The sequence below is a fragment of the Peromyscus maniculatus genome, chromosome 9, assembly GCF_049852395.1.
Source record: "Peromyscus maniculatus bairdii isolate BWxNUB_F1_BW_parent chromosome 9, HU_Pman_BW_mat_3.1, whole genome shotgun sequence".
NCBI classification, from domain to species: Eukaryota; Metazoa; Chordata; class Mammalia; order Rodentia; family Cricetidae; genus Peromyscus; species Peromyscus maniculatus.
In genome coordinates, this window is record NC_134860.1 from 73,752,832 (window position 1) to 73,776,463 (window position 23,632).

A 23,632-nucleotide genomic window follows, 5' to 3' on the forward strand; every position below is an offset into this window, starting at 1 on the left:
ACTCCACTGAATTTAACTTCACGGCAGTGTTTATCTTATCAGTATCAATCAGCTCAGAGGTTTCCCCACCTCAGCATCCCTCACGGGTTGAATTAATCGTTCTTTGTTGTGGAGGTTGTTTTGTTCACACTAAGGTTTATTCATATTTGCAGCACACAAGCTCTGACCACTAGTTATATAGTACTCCCCCTAGTGGTGAAAATCAGCACACTTGCCACACTTGCCTCAATGTCCCAGGCCAGACCAAGTCATTCAGCCCACCAATGGGTTAAATGATCTGTGATGCATTCATATAAACGTGATAACCCCTGGTTATTAAAAACAAGTGAAGGGCAGAGGGATGGCTCAGCAGTTAAGAGGATATATTGTCCTCATAGAATCCAAGTTAGATTCCCAGCACTCATATCAGATGCTCACAACTGCCTGTAACTCCAGCTCTGGGGCTCTGACATCCTCTGACCTCTGTATTTGTACCATGGGCACACACACAAACACATACATAAATAACCAAAAAGAACTAAGTTGTAAGGAAGACATGGAAATGTATCTGGGATATGGTGTCGCTTATTTTCTTTTTCTCTGGGTAACCTGCCTCTGCCTCCCGGGTGCCAGGATTAAAGGTGTGCTCTACCACCATGCTACGGAAAACCAGCCCAGCCACGCTGTCACTTCTTTAAGAGCAATACAATACAAACATTACCTTGTTTATAAACGACATGTGATGTCTGTTTGTAAACATACTGTTTACCTGCATACAGGTACATATCTGTTAACAACAGCTACCTATGTAAAGGTATAGACTTTGATCTTGTCCTGTTTGACTTCTGTATTATAATCTTTCAAATAAGAAAGTATAATACTATTATAATGCTTTCTCTAAAACTTCCATATATTTACACAAAATTTCACCCTAACTTAATGCATGCCTAAAACATTAAATTTTATTTGTTTGTTTTTCAAGACAGGATTTCTCTTTGTAGCCCTGGCTGTCCTGGAACTCGCTTTGTAAACCAGGCTGGCCTCAAACTCACAAGAGATCCTCCTGCCTCTGCTTCTCTAGTGCTGAGATTAAAGGCATGCACCACCACCGTCCAGCTACAATATTAATTTTTAAAATCCATACACATACAGAAAATGTGTAAAGACAGTGTCTCCCATCAGGCCCGAGAGTATCAGGTGCTTCTTGGTGATGTCATAGACTGGCAGCTCCACACCGACAACAATGGCAGCCCGCTGAGCCGTGAGAGACACACCCTGGGTAAAAACAGGAACAGGAAAATGATTTTCACATCCCTCCAGAGAACGCCAGGGTCCAGAAGCTCTCCCCGACCCATGACGAGCTCCGTCAGAAGTGTGGAGTACCAGAGTAAAAAAGGGCCACCACGCACAAACTCGAAAGCTCTGATGTCAGTTCTGACTGTGGCCAGACCGTGGCTAGGACAAACCATCCTCCAAGGCGCCAGTTTCTGTCACGCTGAGGGATGACACCAGGTGATAGTTAGGGTCTATTCTGTGACCCAATGAGTCAGGAGTCATCTACATCAGCTCTTGCCTGACCACAGACCTCACCTAAGCCAGGAAACTGTATAAGTCAATCACCCAGTGGGATGGGGACCCAGGGTCATTCTGAGAACCGAAACAACAAAAAGCAACCATCAGATAAATAAAAAGTGATCAGCTTTCCCAAAATCCCTTAAGTGCATTATCTGAAAGGCACCTGAAACCCACAGCACATTCCCCATGTTCTCATTTGAAAGATAAGTTAAGGAGGAAGGTGTCCTCAAAGGCAGAAAATGGCATTCTTCTGACGCCGTGACCACACTTAGATTAAGAGGCAGGGAGAAGAAGCGGGGTAGGGAAGAGCCAGTGTGTGTGGATTCCGCTCCGCAGGCTCACCTTCCACAGTCCTCTGGTCCCTTCCTGCTGGTATATGTTAATGAAGTTGCCTATCATTCCGCCTTGAATGGCGCTGTTCTGTGCTTGCATTCGGATCTACAGATCATCAGAAAGAACAGCGTGAGAAGGAAACTGGCCCACTCTCCACCCCCTCACCACCAAAGACGCACGAAAACCACCCACCAAGTGCTTAATGGTGCGTGGGGAAAACCAGCATAAAATGACTGGGATGCTACCTCCAAATACCCTCGGTAGACCAAAAGCATCGGGCGGCCCTTAGCAACTCCAGAGTTTAAAGGGCTAAGCAGCATCACAGAGTCCTTTTGTTTGTTTGTTTGTTTGTTTGTTTGTTTATTAAGTCGTGAGTTTTTCTTTTTTTGTTCTTATGGGAAGGTCAGGTATAGCCTATTTCTCTCTATGATTTAATAAGAATGAAAAAGAAAGAGGATTATTTTTTTTTTTTTTCCGAGACAGTGTTACTCTGTGTAGTCCTGGCTGTCCTGGGGCTGACTTCAAACTCAGAGATCCACTGGTGGGATTAAAGGCATGTGCCACCATACCCAGCTAGAGAAAGTGATGCTAATATTAAAGGCTCACTGTAGCCAGTGAGAGTTACCCAGTGTGCTCAGCTGCAGTAAATGCCGGCAAGCCTAGCTCTTAAATTGCTCCAAGCCACAATTATTTCCAGCTTGTCAAAGGTATGCAAATAGGCTTTCCACAGGATGCTGTTACACTTTCTTACCCTTGAACTTTCACAGTTCACAAAGCCCAGGAGAGCCACATGAAGGAGACTCCAGAGTTAAGTGGAATGTTCAATGTAACCCTTTGTCTTAGAGTGAAGAGGTGGGTTGGGGAGGTGGCTCAGAGGTTAAGAGCACTGACTGCTCTTCCAGAGGACCCAGGTTCAATGCCCGGCACTCACTTGATAATTCAACTGTCTGTAACTGCAATCCCAGGGATGGGCACCAGGCATGCAAGTGGTGTACACACATACGTGCAAACAAAACACCCCCACACATTAAACAAATCAGAAGGGGAACCAGAATGAAGGACTTTTCATTAAAAAAAAAAAAATCAGTATCTTACATTTGTTGAGGGAGCAAATATATTGCCACTAACTTCAAAAGGAACTGTTACCGCCTTACTAACTTAGGAAACTAACCAAAATACAGACACCACCTTCTCTATTTAAGACATTAATAGGAGAGCTGGGTGGTAGTGGTACACGCCTCTAATCCCAGCACTCAGGAGGCAGAGGCAGGTGGAACTCTGTGAGGTTGAGGCCAGCCTGGTCTACTACAGAAAGGACAGCCAGGGCTACACAGAGAAACCCTGTCTCAAAAATAAGAAAGAAAGAAATTAAGAGGAGTATGGATAGACGTGCCATATCTTGCCTTTAGAGCATGTATTAAGTATTATGCACCCAACATGTTACAGTTTTGATGTCTGTCAGAATCTATCAGAGTGAAGGCTTTCAGAGGGCAGGGTCCTCCCCGTACTCACTCGGGATGCTAGCACACAGTCCAAGGCACAGGATCTCGTTAAATAATGGGAATGAAAAGGGGAGCTTCAGAAGGCATTCATATGGGATTTTTTTTAAATTACTCATCCTTCCTTTGTCTTAATCCAAAATGGATTAGTGTCTATCCATTGTGTCCAAAACAGTTCACCGAGGTGTTGCTTCTAACTGTTAAAAGTGACATATTTTCATTTGTATTTCCTGACACAAAGGTAGTAGGAGAGAAAACATGTTCAGAAATGTTAATGGGGGGCTGGGGAGGCAGCTCAGTGGTTAACAGCCCTTGTTGCTTTTGCAGAGGACCTGGGTTCAGTCCCCAACACCTACATGATGGCTCACAGCCATCTGAGACTCTAGTTCTAGAGGATCGGACGCCCTCTCCTGGCCTCTGCAGCCACTGCACACACATGGCGCACAGTCATACACGAGGGAACGCACCCATACAAGTAAAACAATAAATGAAAAAATCTTTAAAAAAAAATTAACAAGCCTAGATTTATCTAGTTTTCTGTAGCCCCTGCATTTTTAATGAACCAACAAAATAAAGGATATTTTCTATGAAAAACAAAATCAAACATAACCAAAAGGTTTTTCACTGCTTAATCACTAAAATTTTTATCTTCAAAATGAACTCTCTGCAATATCAAGCTCATCTTTATCAGTGGGAAATCCACTTAGTGGCTATTTAAAAGTCTGAAACTCAAGATGCAGTGTGGTGGTTTGAAGAAAGAAAATGGCCCCTAGAGGCTCACGAGGAGCGGCACTATTAGAAAGTGTGGCTTTGCTGGAGATGGTGTGTTACTGGGGCAGGCTTTGAGTTCTCAGAAGCTCAAGCCAGGCCTAGCGTCTCAGTTCCTTCCTGCTGCCTACGGATCCAGATGTAGAACTCTCAGCTCCCTCTCCAGCACCATGTCTGCCTGCATGCCACCATGCTTCCTGTCATGATGAATGAACTAAACCTCTGACCCTGTAAGCCAGCCCCAGTTAAATGTTTTCCTTTATAAGAGTTGCCATGGTCATGGCAACTCTTCACAGCAATAGAAACCCTAACTAAGATAAATAGCTTGTTACATTTGCAAAGTCTCATTATCTGAATGCTGTCTCCAGTTTAATGATGATGATGATGATGATGATGATGATGATGATGATGAAAAATGGGAATGTGTCTCTATGATGCAGCCAGCACTTACTTTCAAAACATCGGTTGGATTAGCAATAGCTGAGGATATGACTCCAGACAGAATTCCACACACAACATTGATCAGCAGGGTTTCATCTACAAACAAAGACATAGTGGTTGGCTCTGTACAGAGTTTTTCCTGTAAATGACTCCATTATAAATAATGTAATCATATACTCTACCTGTTCACCCGAAGATAAATGTATGATCTGTGAATTAAGCAATTAATTCTAAAACAAATATCTACTACTATCTTTGTTTTTCCAAATGGACATGTAGTCCAACTACCTTGTGAATATTCATGTTTATCCCACAGACTCATGCTGCTATCAGAGCCCTTAATAGTAAGACATGTATTCACTTAGTGCCTTCCCAAAAACGGGTGATACTTCACTCAATTTTTAGAAAACTTTCAGTTGACAAGCAGAACCTGTACAGCATGTAGCTAAGCATTTTGAACATACAGACAAGTGACTGTTCCCACCCCTAGCTGAGGAGCTACTGACAACTGATGACTTCAGGGGAAGGGAGAGCTGCTGTGCTTTAAGAGAACATACAGGCTGGAGAGATGGCTCAGAGGTTAAGAGCACTGGTTTCTCTTCCAGAGGTCCTGAGTTCAAATCCCAGCAACCACATGGTGGCTCACAACCATCTATAATGAGATCCGGTGCCCTCTTCTGGCATGCAGTCATATGTGCAAGCAGAATACTGTATACATAATAATTAAAAGAAAAGAAAAAGAACAAAGAAAAAAAAAAAGCCAGGTGGTGGCGGCACACGCCTTTAATCCCAGCACTCGGGAGGCAGAGGCAGGTGGATCTCTGTGAGTTCAAGGTCAGCCTGGGCTACCAAGTGAGTTCCAGGAAAGGCGCAAAGCTACACAAAGAAACTCTGTCTTGGGGGAAAAAAAAAGAAAGAAAGAAAGAAAAGAAAGAAAGAAAGAAAGGAGAGAGCATATGGCCTTTGGTAGGTCAACCACACACTCCGGTGGATGGTTCCACCCCCACAAGTACATGGCGGCACAAATGAGTCTCTGGGTCATAAAGAAATGAACATGATGTCGGGAGAGGGTGAGGAGGCGGGGGTGGGTCTGGGAGGAGTATCTTTGAAAATACAAATGATCAAAATATCTGTACAAAGGTTCTTTCTCTCGGCTCAACAGTGAGCACGGTTTACTCTTTGTACCCAGTCTTTTCCCTAGTGGTCGAAAATTAACCAAGCCATTAAAAAACCCATTCTAAACTGTCTGGACGAGAGCAACTACTAACCCCCTGACTGTCTCCAGGAAAACCGGTTGCCACTCACCTTCTGGGCGTTCCACAGCTAATCGCTTCAAGCTCTGGTAAGTGCCAATCTTGATGGTTCCATAGGAGGCCTGACGCAGCATGGCAGGGGCGATCCTGTCACATGGAAAGGCAGGCGGACAAAAGCCAACCCACACGTCAGAAAACCTCAGAAAGGCTCAAGTACAAAGACATACTCCTGCTGGGCGGTGGTGGCACACGCCTTTAACCCCAGCACTCGGGAGGCAGAGGCAGGTGGATCTTTGTGAGGTCGGCGCCAACCTGGTCTACAGAGTGAGTTCCAGGACAGCCAGGGCTACACAGAGAAACCCTGTCTCGAAAAACTTAAAAAAAAAAAAAGGACATACCAATCTACATCTAAAATGTATTTTTTTCTCTTTTGGATATTTGAGACAAGGTGTCTCTATGTAGTCTTTCTCTGTCCCAGAGCTCAATGTGTAGACAAGGCTGGCTTCAAACTCACCTGCCTCTGCCTACCTAGTGTTGGGATTAAAGTTGTGCGCCACCACATCCAGCTTAAAATGGATTTATTAACATTAAAAATGTAACAAAAACACAAGTGGGTCTTGAAATCAGAGGTAATTTTTAGGTCCCTGAATGGAAGCTTGAGACCCCCGTACTTACCTTTGATGAAAATGTAAATATGGAGTTAATTTGCCCATTCCCAGTAAAATGCACAGGCATTCCTTTCTGAGTATAGAGAACCCAGGAAGGCAGGTACGTAACTCCTGGGGCACACGGTCAGGTTATTTCCTCTCTCTAAGTTTTTCCAACACAATATCAAGTTCAAGGCCAGAATCAGCAAGCACAAGCCAAATGTCTCCATCTTAGACATCACCCTCCCATCCGCTGGGCAAGCAGCCCTTCCCCCAGCTCTTCCTGCATGTCCTGTCTCCTCCTGTAATTACAGCCTGAGACCCCTCTCCCCAAGGTGACCAGACGGATGGGTTACACAGCAGTTTCCACAGCTCAGCTCACGGAACCTCTGCAGCCTCGGCTCCCGGTCACCCTGTCACCTCCCACTACTGTTCTCCACGCCACAGCATCCCACTACACCCTCTGGGCGCTCATCCAGATGCTCCCCTCTTCCTCCACACACTCCCCAAGACGTCATTTGTTCCCACGGCTTCACGCTCGTCCTAACAGATGATTCCTAAATCCACCTACAACACAGTTCTGAGGAGTTCCCAGCTGCCCCTAGTTCCTCCATTTAGTCCCCCACGGAAGTCCCTATCAGATGTCCTGCACTGAATTCACTCCCCTCCTTCTCTAAGCATCACCCCTCTCTTCTGTGTCCTATGGGGTTGGGAGCGGGGAGTTTGGCTACTACGCCCTGGCTAAACCCACAAGTCCGGACCTTAGCATTTGCTTCCCCCTTCCCACTCCCTCTCCTACATGGGACCCCCATAGGGAAGTCCCACAGCGCCGCTGATCCTGCGGCCTAAACACTTTCCTGGCCTGCTTCCTCCTCCATCCTCAACACCAAACCTCAGTGCACACCCTCACAGTCTCCGCTCCCACCCCGACACCTGTTTCTCAGGAGTCTTCTTTGCATTCTTCCTCCCCTGGCAGCCACGTGACTTTCGTAATGGACACCCGCTCACATGAATCTTTCTATGAAAAGCGCTTCAGCAGCTCTTGTCTATCACAGGCACAGCAAACGCCAAGTGTTGACAGGCATGAGGAGGATGCTGGAGATGAGGGAGCAGGGCACGCACACGCGCACATGCGTACGCGTACGTACACACACACACACACACACACACACACACAGAGTCAGGCATTGACGTTATATAAGTCAGAGAAAACACCTCCCCAATCGAACCTACGGCTGTCGTAGTGAATGAGTCCAGGCCTGGTGGTGCTCTTCTCCTTTCTCTTGTTTTTAACATACAATTTCTCAGTTTTAAATATTAACTTGGCTGAGCATGGTGGCACATGCCTATAATCAGGAGGCTGAGGCAGGAGAATCATTTGAGCCAGGAGGTCAAGGCAGCCTAGCCAACACAACAAGACCTCTCTATGAATGTACGTATGAATAAATGAATGAATGAATATAAAAAAATGTCTTGGCTTGATTTAAAAACAAAGACCTCTGGTGATTAGTGAGTCCATGGAGGGGCTTAGGGCAACCAGTGTGGGGCGGATGCTTGGCCTGGCATAGGCTGTCTAGGTCCTGGTGCTCTAATAACACTCTGGCTTCATCTATTGTATTCACCAACTCCCAACATGTGTATTCTGAAATACGTGCCATTGCGGGACTATGATGCTGCCTAGCTCTGAAGGAACACACCTCCCCTCTCACTCTGCCTACCTGACTCTTAAGCCTTCAAAGTCTGATTGTGTGCCTCCTAAGTGGAGGGGCTTTCCTGAAAAGCCCCACTTCTCTGCCCTCGACAGTGTGGGATGGACACCAGATACTACCGTAATCCCCTTCCCGCATCTGCAGCCTCCACCGATGGCAGTTCGCTGGGGACTGTGTGATGCTCTGACCTGCTTCGGGCCGCAGGAAGATATCATAAGAACTCAGCTGGTTATGGCAAAGTCACTACCTGGAGGGATCAGGGAATTCCTCCAGAGGAAGCCGAATTCCAAGGATCTTTTGGTGTTATTTGGCTTGTTATATATCAGCTGTCTTCTGTTATGAAAATCATGTGTGCCTTCAGAGTTTTCCCAATTGACTTTTCCCTAAGAAGGGCTAACAGTGTGGACTGATCACTCTCTGGACATACACATTCCAGGTATTTGGAGAACAGCCTCAGGAAAGGCTTCCTCTGGAATCAGATATCTCCCTTAGCCACTCTCAAGGACTAACAGTAATAACAAGTCTCCTGATTTAAGGTAAATTTCACAAGGAGACACCACCTAGGTCAGGTGGACGTTAAGTAATAGCTTTACACAATTCAGCCCGGACTCTCCTTTCTTACAGCCTTACCAACTTTATAGACCGCTAACTTCTTACCTAACCACTTCTAGGAATATTTAGATAACCTTCTGTGCTGACAGCTATGCTCAGCCAGAACCCCAGTTCAAGCCTCCCTGTAATTATCATTATTGGTAGCATCCGGCCAGGTCCATCACCGGATGGAGGAAAGTACCTTATCAGAGATACCTCTGTACTCTCTAAGAACAGACTTAAGCATCCAGGCTACCTGTTTGAGAAGGCCTGGTGGATGTGCCAATTAAGCTTAACTTCCTCCTATCCCAAATCTTACCTCCAGGTCCAGATCTCCCTTTAACTATCACCAGAGGCATCTACCTGTACACAGGTTGCCTAGCGACTGAGCACACTTTCCCCCCACCCTGCAGAAAAACGGCAGATAGCTTGGACAGATAGGAGCCACAGGAATAAAGAAGATAGTTTTATTTTCTCCCATTGACCTAGCAACTTATAGATTCTTAACATTTTCTACTAATCACATTTAAGACTACAGTTGAGCACATAGAATGGTTAGAATGGCTAAGATCAAAAACACCAATGACAACCAATGTTGGAGAGGATGTGGAGCAAAGGGAACACTCCTCCACTGTTGGTGGGAATGTAAACTTGTACAACCACTATGGAAATCAGTATGGCGGTTTCTCAGAAAATTAGGAATCGAACTACCTCAAGACCCAGCCATCCCACTCTTGGGCATATACCCAAAGAATGCTGATACATACCATAAAGATACATGCTCAGCTATGTTCATAGCAGCACTATTTGTAATAGCCAGAACCTGGAAACAACCTAGATGCCCATCAACGGAAGAATGGATGAAAAAAATGTGGTACATATACACAATGGAGTACTACTCAGCAGAGAAAAACAATGAAAGCATGAAATTTGCAGGCAAATGGATGGAACTAGAAAAAAATCATCCTGAGTGAGGTAACCCAAACCCAGAAAGACAGTTATGGTATGTACTCACTCATTGGTGGATTCTAGATATAAAATGAACAATCAGACCACAACCCATAGAACCATAGAGGCTATATATATAGCATGGAGGTCCCTAGGACGACTGTGGCATATAATAAATTTCAGTTTTACTCAATTATTGAAAAAAATAGCCAAATGAATGGAAACACATGAACTATGAACCAAAGACTGAGGGGCTCCCAGCTGGATCAGGCCCTCTGAATAGGTGAGACAGTTGATTGGCTTGATCAGTTTGGGAGGCATCTAGGCAGTGGGACCAAGTCCTGTGCTCATTCCATGAGTTGGCTGTTTGAAACCAGGAACTTATGCAGGGACACTTGGCTTAGTCTGGGAGGAAGGGACTGGACCTCCCTGGACTGATTCTACCAAGTCGATCACAGTCCTCGGGGGAGGACTTGTCCTGGAGGAGGTGGGAATGGAGGGTGAGCTGGGGGTAAGAGGAGGGCGTGGGAGGGGGGAGAATAGGGGAACCCATGGCTGATATGTAGAACTGAATGGTATTGTAAAATAAAAAATATATATCACAAAAAAAAAAAAAAAAAAAAAAAAAAAAAAAAAAAAAGATCCCTCTTCTTAGATATTACCTGAATTTGGCTTTTAGTTAATTCATTTCCCCATTGGTCACTTCCCTTTGGGGTTGCAAATGATAATTAACAGTTACTGCCTCTCTATGTGATTCTTATCACCTCTCCGTTTGACCCTGGAAGCCTGGCTTTACATTGCTAAGGGAATACTGCTTGTAAATGTATATATACCAGGATTTCCAGGGCACGGGAGGACAGAGAAGAGAAAAGAGAATGGAAGAACTAGATGGGTAAGAACTGGAGAGGAACAAACTGAGATGGGGAAGAAGTAGATTGAAGGGCTAGAAGAGAGGACTAGAGGAACGAGATGGAAGATGAGGAAGAGCCAGATGGGGAAGAACAAGATGAGGAAGAACAAGATGAGAAAGGAGATGGGAGAGGAGCTGAGATGGGAAAGAACTAGATGGACGAGAACCTAGGAGGGGCAGAACTAGATGAAGGAATTAAGATAGAACCTAGAGGAGACAGCAGATGAATGTAGAGAGAAATCAGGCAAGAAAGGGGCTAGGCATGAGAGCAGAATATAAGCTTGTAGAGAGAGAACCGACACAAAATAATAAAGTATATGGACTAAGGAGTTTCCTGTACATAGATTCATTTCTTTTCATCAAAGATTAATTATCAGCTGGTTGTAGATTCTTCCCGGACCCTGGGAGGGGACTATCGAGGGGCTGGACCCCATAGTCTCCGATACTGACTCTCAGCTATCCTCCACATCCACGCTCACCATTCTGTGCCCTGAGAGGCTGATCCTTACAGACCACATCTCACACACAGACACCCTTCCTGCTGACTTCCAGGAGTACAGCCCATGGGAGAGGATGGGAAAGGGGAGGCAGCAAGACACCCCCCAAGTGACCCCTGGGGGCAGGCAGTACCTAAGCATCTGCTGATAACAGTTATCTCCCTGATAACAAGGCCTCACCCTCCTGAGCTCTGGCACCATGATTGGCTGTTTAGCCTAGGGTCACTTGGCCAGTTTCTAGGTACCTCAATATCCACCCTTCATTTGTTCACTTAAGCCTTGACTAGTCCCTTAAGATCCATCATTTAAACCATCAAAGGGTGTTGTGTTCCCTGCAGAAACCTCACTGATATACTGGCCAGGCCTTGTCTTGTTAACTTTCCTATCAATCACTCAATGAATTTAAAAGCACTTACAAGACTTAACCACAAGAGAATATATAATTTTATATATATTTTATAATTATATACTTATATATTTTTATAATTATATATTAAATATAATATATATTATATATATTTGGAGGGAACAGTATTTTAATTGAATGGAAAACAATATGAAGGATTTTAGCTTGAGCCATCTCTAAGAGATTTTGAAGCATAAATGAGACTGAGTATGATACTTCATATATCATAACTATCCTATCAAGTATGATTTCCCTTCATTCTATGGAACAAAACAGGATGTGATGTTTTTTACACTGACATGAAGACTATATGAGTTCTAACTCACGTCCATACACCTGTGTATTTGGAGAACATCAAATATTCATCTTCCCCGCCTAGGGAATTTTATTTTTCAAAATTAAAATTTAATTCTGCTTTGTTTTTGTTCTCTATTTTTACAAGATTAAATTTTTATCATGGCGAAAACCTTGATACTTCAGAATAACTAAGGGAAGGAGCTATTCTTTTAAAGGTTGAAAAACTGTTTATTGAAACATTTTAAACATGTGTACATTATATTGTTGTTTGTTTTTTAATAAAAACAATTTTACCAAAGCCTTTGCTATATAACATATGTATTTAGATAAGAGTTAAATTTAAAAGGAAAAAATTACCATGCTAATTTCTCTTTTCAAATACACTCTGATGTTCAACTTTTTCCTCCATGAAGGTGCCATTTTAAGTATCCACTTGGGAGGGCCCACAGTTAAACACAAATACACAAAAGTATACTCACCCGGAATACAGCGCCCTCAGCCCTTCTTCTTGACCTATCCTCATCAGTGCGTGCAACATCCCTCGGTACCTGATTTCTCGGAAGTTGGCATCATTTGTCTGGCCTTGAATCTGGAGCCGTGTCTTGGTTAAATCAATTGGAAATGTGCCTAAAGAAAAGAGGTCGGGGGTTTAGCTTGGTGGTAGAGGGCTTGCCTAGCAATCACAAGGCCCTAGGTTTAGTCCTCAACTCTAGGGGGGAAAATGTTAAAGAAAAGGGAAAAAAAAAAATATCTCCCTGAAGAAAAGAAACATTAAAGGGCTGGGGAAAGGGATCACTTGGGAAAGTGTTTGCCTTATAAGTATAAAAATCTGAATATGATTCCCAGACGCCATATGAAAAGCTGAGCATGGTGAACACTCGGGGAAGTCAGGGGCTTGCTTGTTGGCCAGGCAAGTTCCAGGGCAGTGAGACATCTGCCTCAAAAAGAAAAAGAGAGGCGGGGGGGGGAGAGGGAGAGAGAGACAGACAGACAGACAGAGACAGAGAGAAAGAAAGAAAGAAAGAAAGAAAGAAGGAAGGAAGGAAGGAAGGAAGGAAGGAAGGAAGGAAGGAAGGAAGGAAGGAAGGAAGGAAGGAAGGAAGGAAGGAAGGAAGGAAAAAAGGAAGAAAGGAAGAAAGGAAGAAAGGAAGAAAGAAAGGGATGGACCAAGGAATGATTCCCAAGGTTGCCTGCTGACATACACACACACACACACACACACATACACACACACACACACTTACACACACAATATTGGCAGCCAGGCATGGTGGTGTACACACCTATAATTCTAGAACTCAAGGAAGCAGAGAGATTGGTTTGAGGCTACACAACAGCATCTTGTCTCAAATAAACAAATGAAAAGACAAACAACATAGTCTTTTATATTTAAAAAAAAAAGTGGGGGAACCAAAAAATTAACAACCCCTGCCCCCCCCAAAAATGAATTAACATTGTTTGCTGTTTTTGTTCTGTGAGACAAGTTCTCATGTTGCCTATCCTGGCCTCAAACTTGCTATGTAGCTGAAGTTGACCTTGAACTCCTGATCTGTTTGCCCCCACCTCCCAAAATGCTGGGGTTACAGGTGCATGCTTACCATACTCAGTTAAACATTTACTTAAGCTCCATCTTTTACATAAAGCTGAGGAGGCTATATCACTATAGAACGCGGATACACAAAATCATTTACACAAAGAGGAAATCCACTTAAAACCCCAAATCACTATATTCTTTATGTCAGAAAAGGCTAAGATTGGGTTCAGTAATTGAACAGAGGTTTTAAAAAGTTTAAGGAATTTTCTGAGCAAGGAATGTTTATAGTCTAAAATGAAATCTGATGAGGCAGGTAAGGATCCTTAATACCAAACCTGACCATTTACCCATACATACAGAATCCATCCTCAAACAGTAACTTTGGCTCGGTAAGTCCAGGCTAATTCACTCAGGGAGAGGAAGCAGTCTTTCAAACTCCTCAGTTCATTCACAGAAAGTGGGTAATCATGAGTCTTACAAGTCCCCTGAGCCAGGGGAGTGTCCAAGCCAGCACAAGCCACTCAGAAGCCAAGCAGTCAACCAGTGCTTGATAAACAGAGCATAAACACAGGAGCCATGCAGTCGGATGCGGAACCCAGTGGATGCCGTCAGAACGGAATGCAGGCCATGCACCAAGTTAGAAAGTGATGGAGCACAGTCGGTCTACTCGGGTTCAGAGGAGTCCCTGGGGCTTGCCACACTGCTTTGCAGCCAAATGGGTTAATAGTGGCTGGGTGGCAGAAAGGGTGGGGTAATAAGGCCAAATCACCCAAAGGGGAATCTTCAAATTGTTTGGTCAACTTTCTCACTGCTGCACTTTACACCCCAAATTGCTAGGAAGTAGCCCAAGTGACTAGTCCGTCTAAAAACGTACCCAAAGAACACATGTCTGAATACCGAGGTTACTATTTCACAGGCTTGCATTCTGCAGTTGAACACCAGGCACACCAAACACAAAACTTGACGGCCACCACACCCACCAGGCAAGGCTCTGGCGCCCAGGGCTCCTTACCGCATTCCGCTGTGATGGAGGCCAGCCCTCCATACACAAAGGGCTTCCAGTTGAGGGCTGACATTTCCACTGTCTGGTCTCCTTGGAGTTACTCAAACATTGTCTCCCACAGGTTTGCCTCCAGGTTTGCCCTGAATACAAAAGGGAAAAAAGGTTCAAAACCATGACATCTCAGTCACTGTTCTATGGCTGTGAAGAGACGCCATGACCACAGCAACTCTTATTAAAGCAAAACATTTAACTGGAGGCTCGAGTACAGTTTCAGAAGTTTCGTCCATTATCATCATGGCGGGGAGCATGGCAGCATGCATGGTGCCGGAGCAGTAGCTGAGAGCTACATCCTGATCCGCAGGCTAAGACAGAGAGACTGGGCCTGGCATGAGCTTTTGAAACCTCAAAGCCTGCCCCCAGTGACACACTTCCTCCAACAAGGCCACGCCCCCTAATCCTTCTAATCCCATCAAACAGTTCCATTCCCTGGTGACTAAGCATTCAAACACAGGAGGCTATGAAAGCCATTCTTATTCAAACCACCACACATAAATTCCCACACAGGCAGCTTCTGCTTCACACTCTATCCATGGGTTTTATTCAGAGAGTGCCCCCAAACAACCCCATCAACAACTGAGGTGAACCCTGCCTTACCAAAGCACAGCCCCTGTGTCCAAGGCCCTGTGGTGGTCTGAATGAAAATGGTCCCCATAGGCTCATAGGGAGTGGCACAATCAGGAGGTGTGGCCTTGTTGGAGGGAGTGTGTCACTAGGGGCGGGTCCTAGATTTCAAATGCTCAGCCAGGCCCAAGGGCTCTCTCTCTCTCCCTGCTGCCTGCCGATCCAGATGTAGAACTCTGTGCTCCTCCGGCACCATGTCTGCATGCCGCCATGCTGATAATGGACTAAACCTCTGAATGGTAAGCCAGCCCCAGTTAAATGCTTTCCTTTATAAGAGTGGCTGTGGTCATGGTGTCTCATCCCAGCAATGAAACCCTAACTTAGACAGGCCCCAAATGAGCAATCTCTAATCTTCCTTCTCCAGGGGCCTTAGCCTACACTCTGCTGGGCTGACACCCTGACATGTGTGTACACTTTCAGCACAGTGCAGAGGAAGCTGCTTTCTAGATGGTCTTATTTTAGCTTAGATTGCTATTTCCTCATGCAATGAAGATTTGTTATTCATTTGCCACTGTCTTAATGAGTCCCTAAGGGAAACATCATACATCCCTCAGGAATACTAAAATTGGAAACTGCTATAAACCTAGATCAAATGAAAATTCATTAACATGAACAAAGTCCTCTTTTGAGTGTGTACTTGGTGACTGCCCGCTCACTCCCTCCAGACTGTGTTACAAGCTTAGAGGACGCTCGGCATGAAGGAAAGAGAGGCAGAGCTCAGTCAGAAGTACACACTTGGTCCTGCTGACCCCCTATGCTAAGGATTCTCTGCACCAACACCACCATCACCAGATCAGCCAACCCAACAAATAGAGCACAGACTTATATTTACTTTTGAACAAATACATACATACAAACATACATACACACACACATATACACACGCAGTGTATTGTGATTATATTCACCCCCATTTCCCTCTGTCTCCCCGTTCCCCCGAACCCATTCTTCCCACCTAGTTCCCCAGTGGCTACACCACTAAGAGAAAATGACACCCCCTCCTCCAGCAACCATTAACAGTCACTAGTTCCTCAGGAAGGGATGGGGCTTCAATATCTCCTCCTCTATGCGTGATGGGAAGTTGAGAACCCAATCTAATGCAGGTATCCATAAAGGACGGATGTTCAGGGTTGCAATATCATATGCTGATGGCAGTGTTACGTGATATTTGTCCCCATCTCCTCACTGGCCAGAACTTACTGATTCAGCCAGGGTGGCTGGGCTTTGAGTCCCAGCACTGGGACTGCATGCATGTATCACTCACTATACCTGCCTTTTGACATGGGTCTGGGAACCAAACTCAGATCCTTGGCAAGCATTTAACCAGCTGAGCTATCTCCCCAGCCCTCTCCCACTACAGAACAAGTTATCTCTGAAATGAACCGAAGGCTCTCACTATAGTCACCGCTCTATCTAGTCCTCCAAAACTCGCATTATCTAAAAGGCTGCTCCCACCCCTGCTCAGCTTCTACCTGGCTGGTTCCGAGGGGTGTGATGCTACACATGCATCAGGCACCTGTGTGGAACATGGGCTTCCTTAGCAGTTCAGCCTTGGGTGCAGACCAAGCATCTGCACCATTTCTGTAAATCAGTAAATGAAAGAAAAGATGGCCTCAGGGGACCCTGTGACTTACATTTCTGCTTATAATAGCTGTTTTTCAATATGACATTACAGCTGTGTCTTCTTCTCATTCATCTAATTTACAAGTCTTTTTCTACAATTAAATATGTAAACATGGATCTATATGGATGGGCATATCTGCATAACACACACACACACACACACACACACACACACACACAGCATGCACCCACACACAATAGCCTCCAAAATGCCAGCAAAAGTTTATAGAAAGACTTTTCATTTTTAACTACACTACCATCATACCCTCACACTATGTCACTAACTTTCTAGCTTTCTGTTGCTATTTTTGAGCTATCATTAGTTCTATAAGTTTTAATAGTAAGTACTTTTTCTTCCCTTGGTTTTGGCTTTGGCTTGTTTCGTTTTTGAGGCAGTCTCCTATACCAGGCAGCCCTGGAACTTACTCTGTAGACAAAGATGGCTCTGAACTTCTGCTCTTCCTGCTTCCTGGAAGTATAAGTATGTATCACTACACCTGGTTTTACACAGTGCTGAGGATCAAACCCAGGTTCATGCGTGCTAGGTGTCATGGCTAATCTTGGTGGTCATCTTCACCCACCTAGGACGAGGTAACCTCTATTGAAAAACTGGCCTTTGGGTATGTCTGTGGAGCATTTTCTTGATTGCTAATTGATGCTGGAGGGCCTACTGTGAAGTATTATCTCTAGGTAGGTGTGCCTGTACTGTATAAGACAGGTAGCTAGTTGGGTGTGAGCCTGGAGCAGGCCAGTAGCAGTGTTCCTCTGATCTGGACCTTTACTTCCCTTGAGCGTGGACTGTAACCTATCAGATAAAATAAACCCTTTCCTTCCCAAGTTGCTTTGGGCAGTTTTTCTCTCATAGCAACAGAAAAGAAAATAGCACAGAAATCGGTACCAGGAGTGGGGTGTTACTGTGATTAACCCTACCATGGTTTTTGTTTGTTTGGTTTTGGTTTTTGGTTTTGTTTTGTTTTGGCAGGGGAAGACTACAGAAGTATTTAGAACTCAGACTGTTGAGTACTCGGATTTTAATGAGTGGTTGTCGTGGGAGCTTTTGAAGATAACATAGACAATGGAGGCCTGGCTCGTGACATTTAGAGGGAAGCAAAGACTCTATTAGGGTCACTCATGTGATATTTTGGATTAGGAATCTGGTTGCTGACCTTTAGCTGAGGCTAAAGCAGCAGCTTGATCACCAAGAGACCAGCTCCACTCAAGTGAAACCTTTTGTGCTTTTCTGGGACAACAGATGCTGGTCATCTGGGGCTGAAGAATCAGCTGTTTCTAATAAGAGATCAGCCTCACTGATATGAAATATTCCGGGAATTACTTATTTAGGGTCAACACACAAGCTTCGGTCCGGGAGAGCCAAGGCTGTGTCTCAAGCTGCTAGTTGGAACTTGGTAATATCTAAGGGTCCCCCACATGGGTACTGGTTTTGAAAGCATGAGAGGCAAGATTGAAGGGGTAAGAGAGAGCAGCTGAGGCTGAGCAACACCCAGGAAAGGCCACGGATGAAGGTCTAGTCTCAATTTCAGTGGAAACTGGGATATTAGAGATGTCAGACCTGTGGAATGTCTGCCAAGGGCAAGGGCAACTGTGGAGTCCAGCCGGCCTGAGCCTACAAGGAAGGCAAGCTGTGTGTGCTGCAGAAGGCAGAGCTGGAGAGGTGGGGCTGCCCAAGCTTTTGGGGACAGAGGATCACGAAGGAACGCCAGATACTGGACACTGAGCTACAGAATCTGCATTTGGGGTTTGCCTTGATCTGACTGTAACTGTGCCCCAGTTCTCTCGGAATAAGAAAGTAAATAACTTAGTTTTGGTTTTACAGGTGCCCACAGTTAAGAGACTTTGAACTTTTAAAGAGATAATGAACTTTTAAAGCGTTAACGATTTTTTTTTTTTAAAGACTGTGGTACTTAAAAGAATAAGCTGGCTTACAAAGAATTTACAAAGAACCAGAAAGCCTCAGGAAGGTGGACAAGCATCCAAATAAAACAGGCCCAGCTGGAGGCTGGTATCTGCCAACAGGTGTGTTCTAGGCTGTGCTGACCATGGCAAACGGCCAGAGGTTCGGTTAACTTGGGCTGTAACCCATGTTCAGTAAACTAACCAACCCATTTGTGTCTGAGCTCTCTTGGAAGGGCTCTCCCCAGGCACATTCTTGTTTGTTTGTTTAATTATTTATTGCCCATACAGTGTTCTGCCTGCATGTATGCCTGCAGGCCAGAAGAGGGCACCAGATCTCATTACAGGTGGTTGCTGGGAACTGAACTCAGGACCCCTGGAAGAGCAGCCAGTGCTCTTAACCATTTAGCCATCTCTCCTGCTCTCACATTCTTTACCCTCCTGTGAGGCATGATTCTTCAGAGAACCCCAATTCTATTTGGTGAAGGCCAAGATGGAGATGGATGTATCTGGTGAGCGTCTCAACTTGAGAACTAGCAAAGGGATTACAACTTGGCAGACAGCCAGAGTCAGGTGGTGGCTGTAGACCGCCTCCCATCATGCCCTTGTGTTTGGCCGCCCTCTGGAAGTCAGAGCTACAGCAGTTCTCTTTGCTGTATCGTAAACACAACACCGGTATCAGCTGTTATTCTGGAATAGCTGATGTCAGGCATTGCCATACACTTTCCACACAGAGGACTCGATTCGGTCCTCACGACCTGTGAGACAAACTACACAACTGAAGCAACGAGGCAACTCTTCCTTCACGATGGGGCACCCAGGCTAGTGTCCCTCTGAAGGACTGTCTGACCTTGCCTCTTCGTACTACTTTGGAGTCAAACAGTATCTTCCAGGGCTGTTAAACACATATGTGTGTGTGTGTGTGTGTGTGTGTGTGTGTGTGTGTGTGTGTGTGTGTGTGTCTGTGTGTGTGTTTATGAAGACTGAGGGGTGTATCTTGGTGACAGAGCACTTGTCTAGCATGTCGTCGAAGGCTCAGGGTCCAATCCCTAGCAACACCACCAAATAAATAAATAGGTGAGTAGAGTGATAGCTGTACAATTTGGGGAGACAAGAGGTAAAAATCTCTTATTCTAAAATATATTTTCTGAATGAAAATATTTATACAAAGAACCTCAAAAGATTCTCCCTACACTTAAGATATATACTGTTACCCATTCTATTATATCATCTTTTGTATGTTAATTAACATTTATTTCCACCTGACTTTATTTGTACAACTATAGAGAGGCCAATAGAACACAGTACTTGGAAAAGGACTAAAACAGCACAGGAAATAAAACAAATAGGACTATACGAAATTAAAAGACTTCTTTTCATAAAGAAAATTATCAGAGTGAAGAGAGCCTACAGAATCAGAGGGGGAAAATCTTTGCCAACTACATATGAGACACAGGATTGATATCCAGAATGCATAAGGAACTGCAAAAATTAAATACCAAATCCAATCAATAAATGAGCTACTAAACTGGATAGAGACCAGCTCCAGAGGGCTCAAAAGAAACTACTGGCCAAGAGATGCCTGAACAAGCACTCAACAGCCGTAGTCATCAGGTAAATGCAAATTAAAACTGCTTTGAGCTGGGTCTCTTCAATCCCAGCATTCTGGAGGCAGAGACAGGTGGATCTCTGTGAGTTCAAGGCCAGCCTGGTCTACATAGTTCCAGGACAGCTAACTAGTGAGAACCTGTCTTGGAAACAAACAAAAAAACTGCTTTGAGGTTCCATCTCAGAGGTTCCAGCTCCAGACAGAATGGCTGCCGTCAGGAAAACAAATGAGAGCACCAAGAGGGCTCGGCAGGTGAGAGAGCTCCTGTCACCGAGCCTGACACCTGAGTTCAATCCTGGAGACCTACAGAAAACCTGAAATCTAGAAGTTGTTCTCTGACTCTGCACCTGCGCTGTAGGTTCTCTCATGCATGTAAGGCCGTGTATGTGCATACACATATACATACATACACACACACACACACACACACACACACACACACACACACACACACACACTTAATTTTAAAAAGACTACAAATAGGGGGCTAGAGAGATGGCTCAGCGGTTAAGAGCACTGACTGCTCTACCAGAGGACCCAGGTTCGATTCCCAGCACTCGGTGAGTTCAAGGCCAGACTGGTCTATATCAAGTTCTTAGCCAGCCAAAGCTACATAGTGAGACCCTGTCTCAAAAATAAGTGAAAAAGAAAAAGGGGGAAAAAGAGCAATCCATGTATACAATGGTATTTTACGCAGCCATTAGAAAAAATGAAATCATGCCATTTGCAGGAAATGTATACAATTGGAAATCACCATATTAAACAAAATCAGAAAGACAAAATATTGCATGTTTTATAATCGTATGTGTATTTTTAAGTGCATGCATGTGTGTGTGTATGTGTGTATACAGATTATGATATTAGAAAGAGGATCGTGTGTGTGTGTGTGTGTGTGTGTGTGTGTGTGTGTGTGTGTGTGTTTATGTGTATACAGATCATGATACTAGAAAGAGGGTCATGAGAGGGGAGGAAGAGACCTTAGGGAGACAGGAAACCGTGATGGAGTGTGGGAAATAAGAAAGCAGAAGGGCTCTAGCTGGGGAAGAAAGGGAGTCAGATGGAGGGAGCTGGGGGCCGTTGGGTAGGGTAATGAATGGGCACAATGACGTCATTGAGAAACTCACTGCTTTGTATGCTCATTTTTTTAAAAATCGGTACTTGCTCCAAGTACTTCTAAGAGCTTTCCAAGTTTCTCTTACATAATTAATGAATCATTTTCATTTTAGTGTGTTCTTTCAGTCTACAGTCTTAAAATGTAATCACATACTCTACCCTTTCATGTTCTCATAAATCTCTCCCCGGTTACACTGTCTTTTCGTAAACGTTTCCTATTCCCTATTCTTTTTTAAAAGCACATGGTGAGGGGCTGAGAGATGGCTCAGCAGTTAAGAATACTGGCTGCTCTTCCAGAGGACCACGGATTGATTCCCAGCATCCACATCAAGCGGCTCACACCTGCTTATACTCCAGTTCCAGGGGATCTGATGCCCTCTGGCTTCCTGCACACATGTGGTGCACATAAACTCACGCACAGACACATAAATAAAAATGAATAAATCTTTTTAACAAAAAAAAGCGCACAGAGAAAAATAAATTCATCACAGACTTATGAAATATGAGGTTTTAAGAACATTCCAGAAATCGGTACCATTTCACGAGTTAACTGGTCCCCTGTTACAAAAGTTGGCAGCGCCAATGCCGAGATCAAAACTCATGCCTTTCAACTTTTACACTACGCATCTCCGAATGTAGAATCTGCAAGGACGTTCCAGCATTGTTTTGCTATTCATAGGCAAGAACAATCCTGACGACTGCGAGCGTTTTGCCTGAAATTACACCCAAAAAGACTTTAAAACGCGTTAACACGTTAACTTCTCGAGCAATTCATTTGACAGGTTCAACACGAACGCGAGAAGCAACCCTGTTTTGTTCCACAAGCAATAGTGTGTGTGCCTTAAAGAAGATGGAACTGTTTGTTATCCGTCTATTTAACAACGCTGAAGATTGCACCCGACACCCTGTATATGCGAAAGAGCTCAACCACTGGGTTACATCCCTAGCCCTCCACCAGTAATTCAATGGGTAGTGAGCCTTTTCCCGGTACTGACCGTCTCAGCCCACGGATGGGAGAGGCGCACACCAGTGGGAGGAAGAAGTGCCGCAGCAAAGGGTGCAACCGCTGAGCCTCCCGGACGCCCCCCTCGGCCATCCCACGCGGCTCCCGCGGAACCATCCGAACCCGGGAGCGAGCCCGGGCCCGGGAGCCTCGTGCCCACCGAGCGCAGACCGCAAACCCCAACGCACTTCAGCCCCGAGCAAACCCGCTGCAGGGGTCCTCTGGTCGGGTCCTCAAGGCAGCAGCGCGGACGGGAACTCACCCAGCGGCGGAGCTCCACCTCGGCCGAGCCAGTGCAGCCGCCTGGGAGCAACGCGGGGCAGGAGCGGAAGAAAAGGCCGCCGAGCTGCGGGCGCGGCCCAAGCCCGGCTACGGCTCCGCCCACATCCCGGCGGACACGCCCACACCTCGTTCTCATTGGTCACTGCCGGCCCCGGCCCCGGCCCCTCCAGGCCACGCCCCCGTCCACGGCAGGTTTAGCCCAGGAGGAGCCAGACAGGGTCCCAGGCTCTTGCTACTGGAGACCGCTGGCTTCTACCTCTGGGCTTTCGGTCTGTGAAGGAGAAACCGGGAAGCCAGACAGCCAAAGGACTCTTCTCCAGAGGGGCTTCTCTGTGTGTCCTGGAACCTCCGCCACCGCAAAGAAATCGTCTCACGATTACTATTTCTACCCTAGAGCTTTATAATTTGAGGCGTGAACTGAGAACTGAGAATCCTTTACCCAGTCCCCAAACGCCAGCATTTCGCAACACTTGCGTTCTTTCGGGCTGTATATTCCTCCCACACCAAACTCTTGAAAAACTACCACTCGTCACATACATGAAATTGAACACATGTTCAATCATTTCCCATACACTGTCATATTTGTATCTCCTTTGCTGTCTCAAAAGGTCGTAGACACATGCACACATTAAGTTCAGGAGATACTGGAAATTAACCCAGTGCATTTGAATTCACCTCTCGTAAACTTCTTAATCTAGAGCTGTATTCTGACTTTTCTAAATTCTTCTTAATTTTGGCATATTTGCAGTCCATTCCGATTGTCCTGTCATGTACGGGATTATTTTTCGCATGATTAGAGTCAGAAACAGAACAATGGCGGGTACTCACATCACATCCTGCACTTTTGGACATGCACACTGCCAGTTTGACGTCATTATCCACCAGGCCAAGATGCAAAGAGCCACCACTTGCTCAAGGCTCCTGTCTCTTCAACAAAGCCAGTGAAGATAAATAACTCCCAGGATAAACTGAAACCTGGTGGATATTTTGTCCCCAGGAATACCTTACCCAATGAATACA

The 23,632-nt window shown here is 45.2% G+C and overlaps 1 protein-coding gene across 4 annotated transcripts in view; it reads right to left on the minus strand.

Annotated features, from left to right (window-relative positions):
- Slc25a30 (solute carrier family 25 member 30) overlaps positions 1-22,729 on the minus strand; it is a 29,590-nt gene extending 6,861 nt beyond the window's left edge. The window contains exons 1-7 of one of the 4 annotated variants that reach the window (XM_006991374.4): positions 22,593-22,729; positions 14,400-14,530; positions 12,333-12,480; positions 5,901-5,995; positions 4,606-4,691; positions 1,897-1,992; positions 1,130-1,254 (exon numbers count right to left, since the gene is read on the minus strand). In XM_006991374.4, coding sequence (XP_006991436.3) covers positions 1,130-1,254; positions 1,897-1,992; positions 4,606-4,691; positions 5,901-5,995; positions 12,333-12,480; positions 14,400-14,463 — 614 coding nt within the window. In that variant the 5' untranslated portion in view covers positions 14,464-14,530; positions 22,593-22,729. Of the gene's footprint in view, positions 1-1,129; positions 1,255-1,896; positions 1,993-4,605; positions 4,692-5,900; positions 5,996-12,332; positions 12,481-14,399; positions 14,531-16,543; positions 16,654-21,862; positions 21,981-22,518 lie in introns of those variants that run through there. The other 3 variants (XM_042285196.2, XM_042285195.2, XM_042285197.2) reach the window with 3 other exon arrangements.
- Positions 22,730-23,632: the final 903 nt, after the last annotated feature.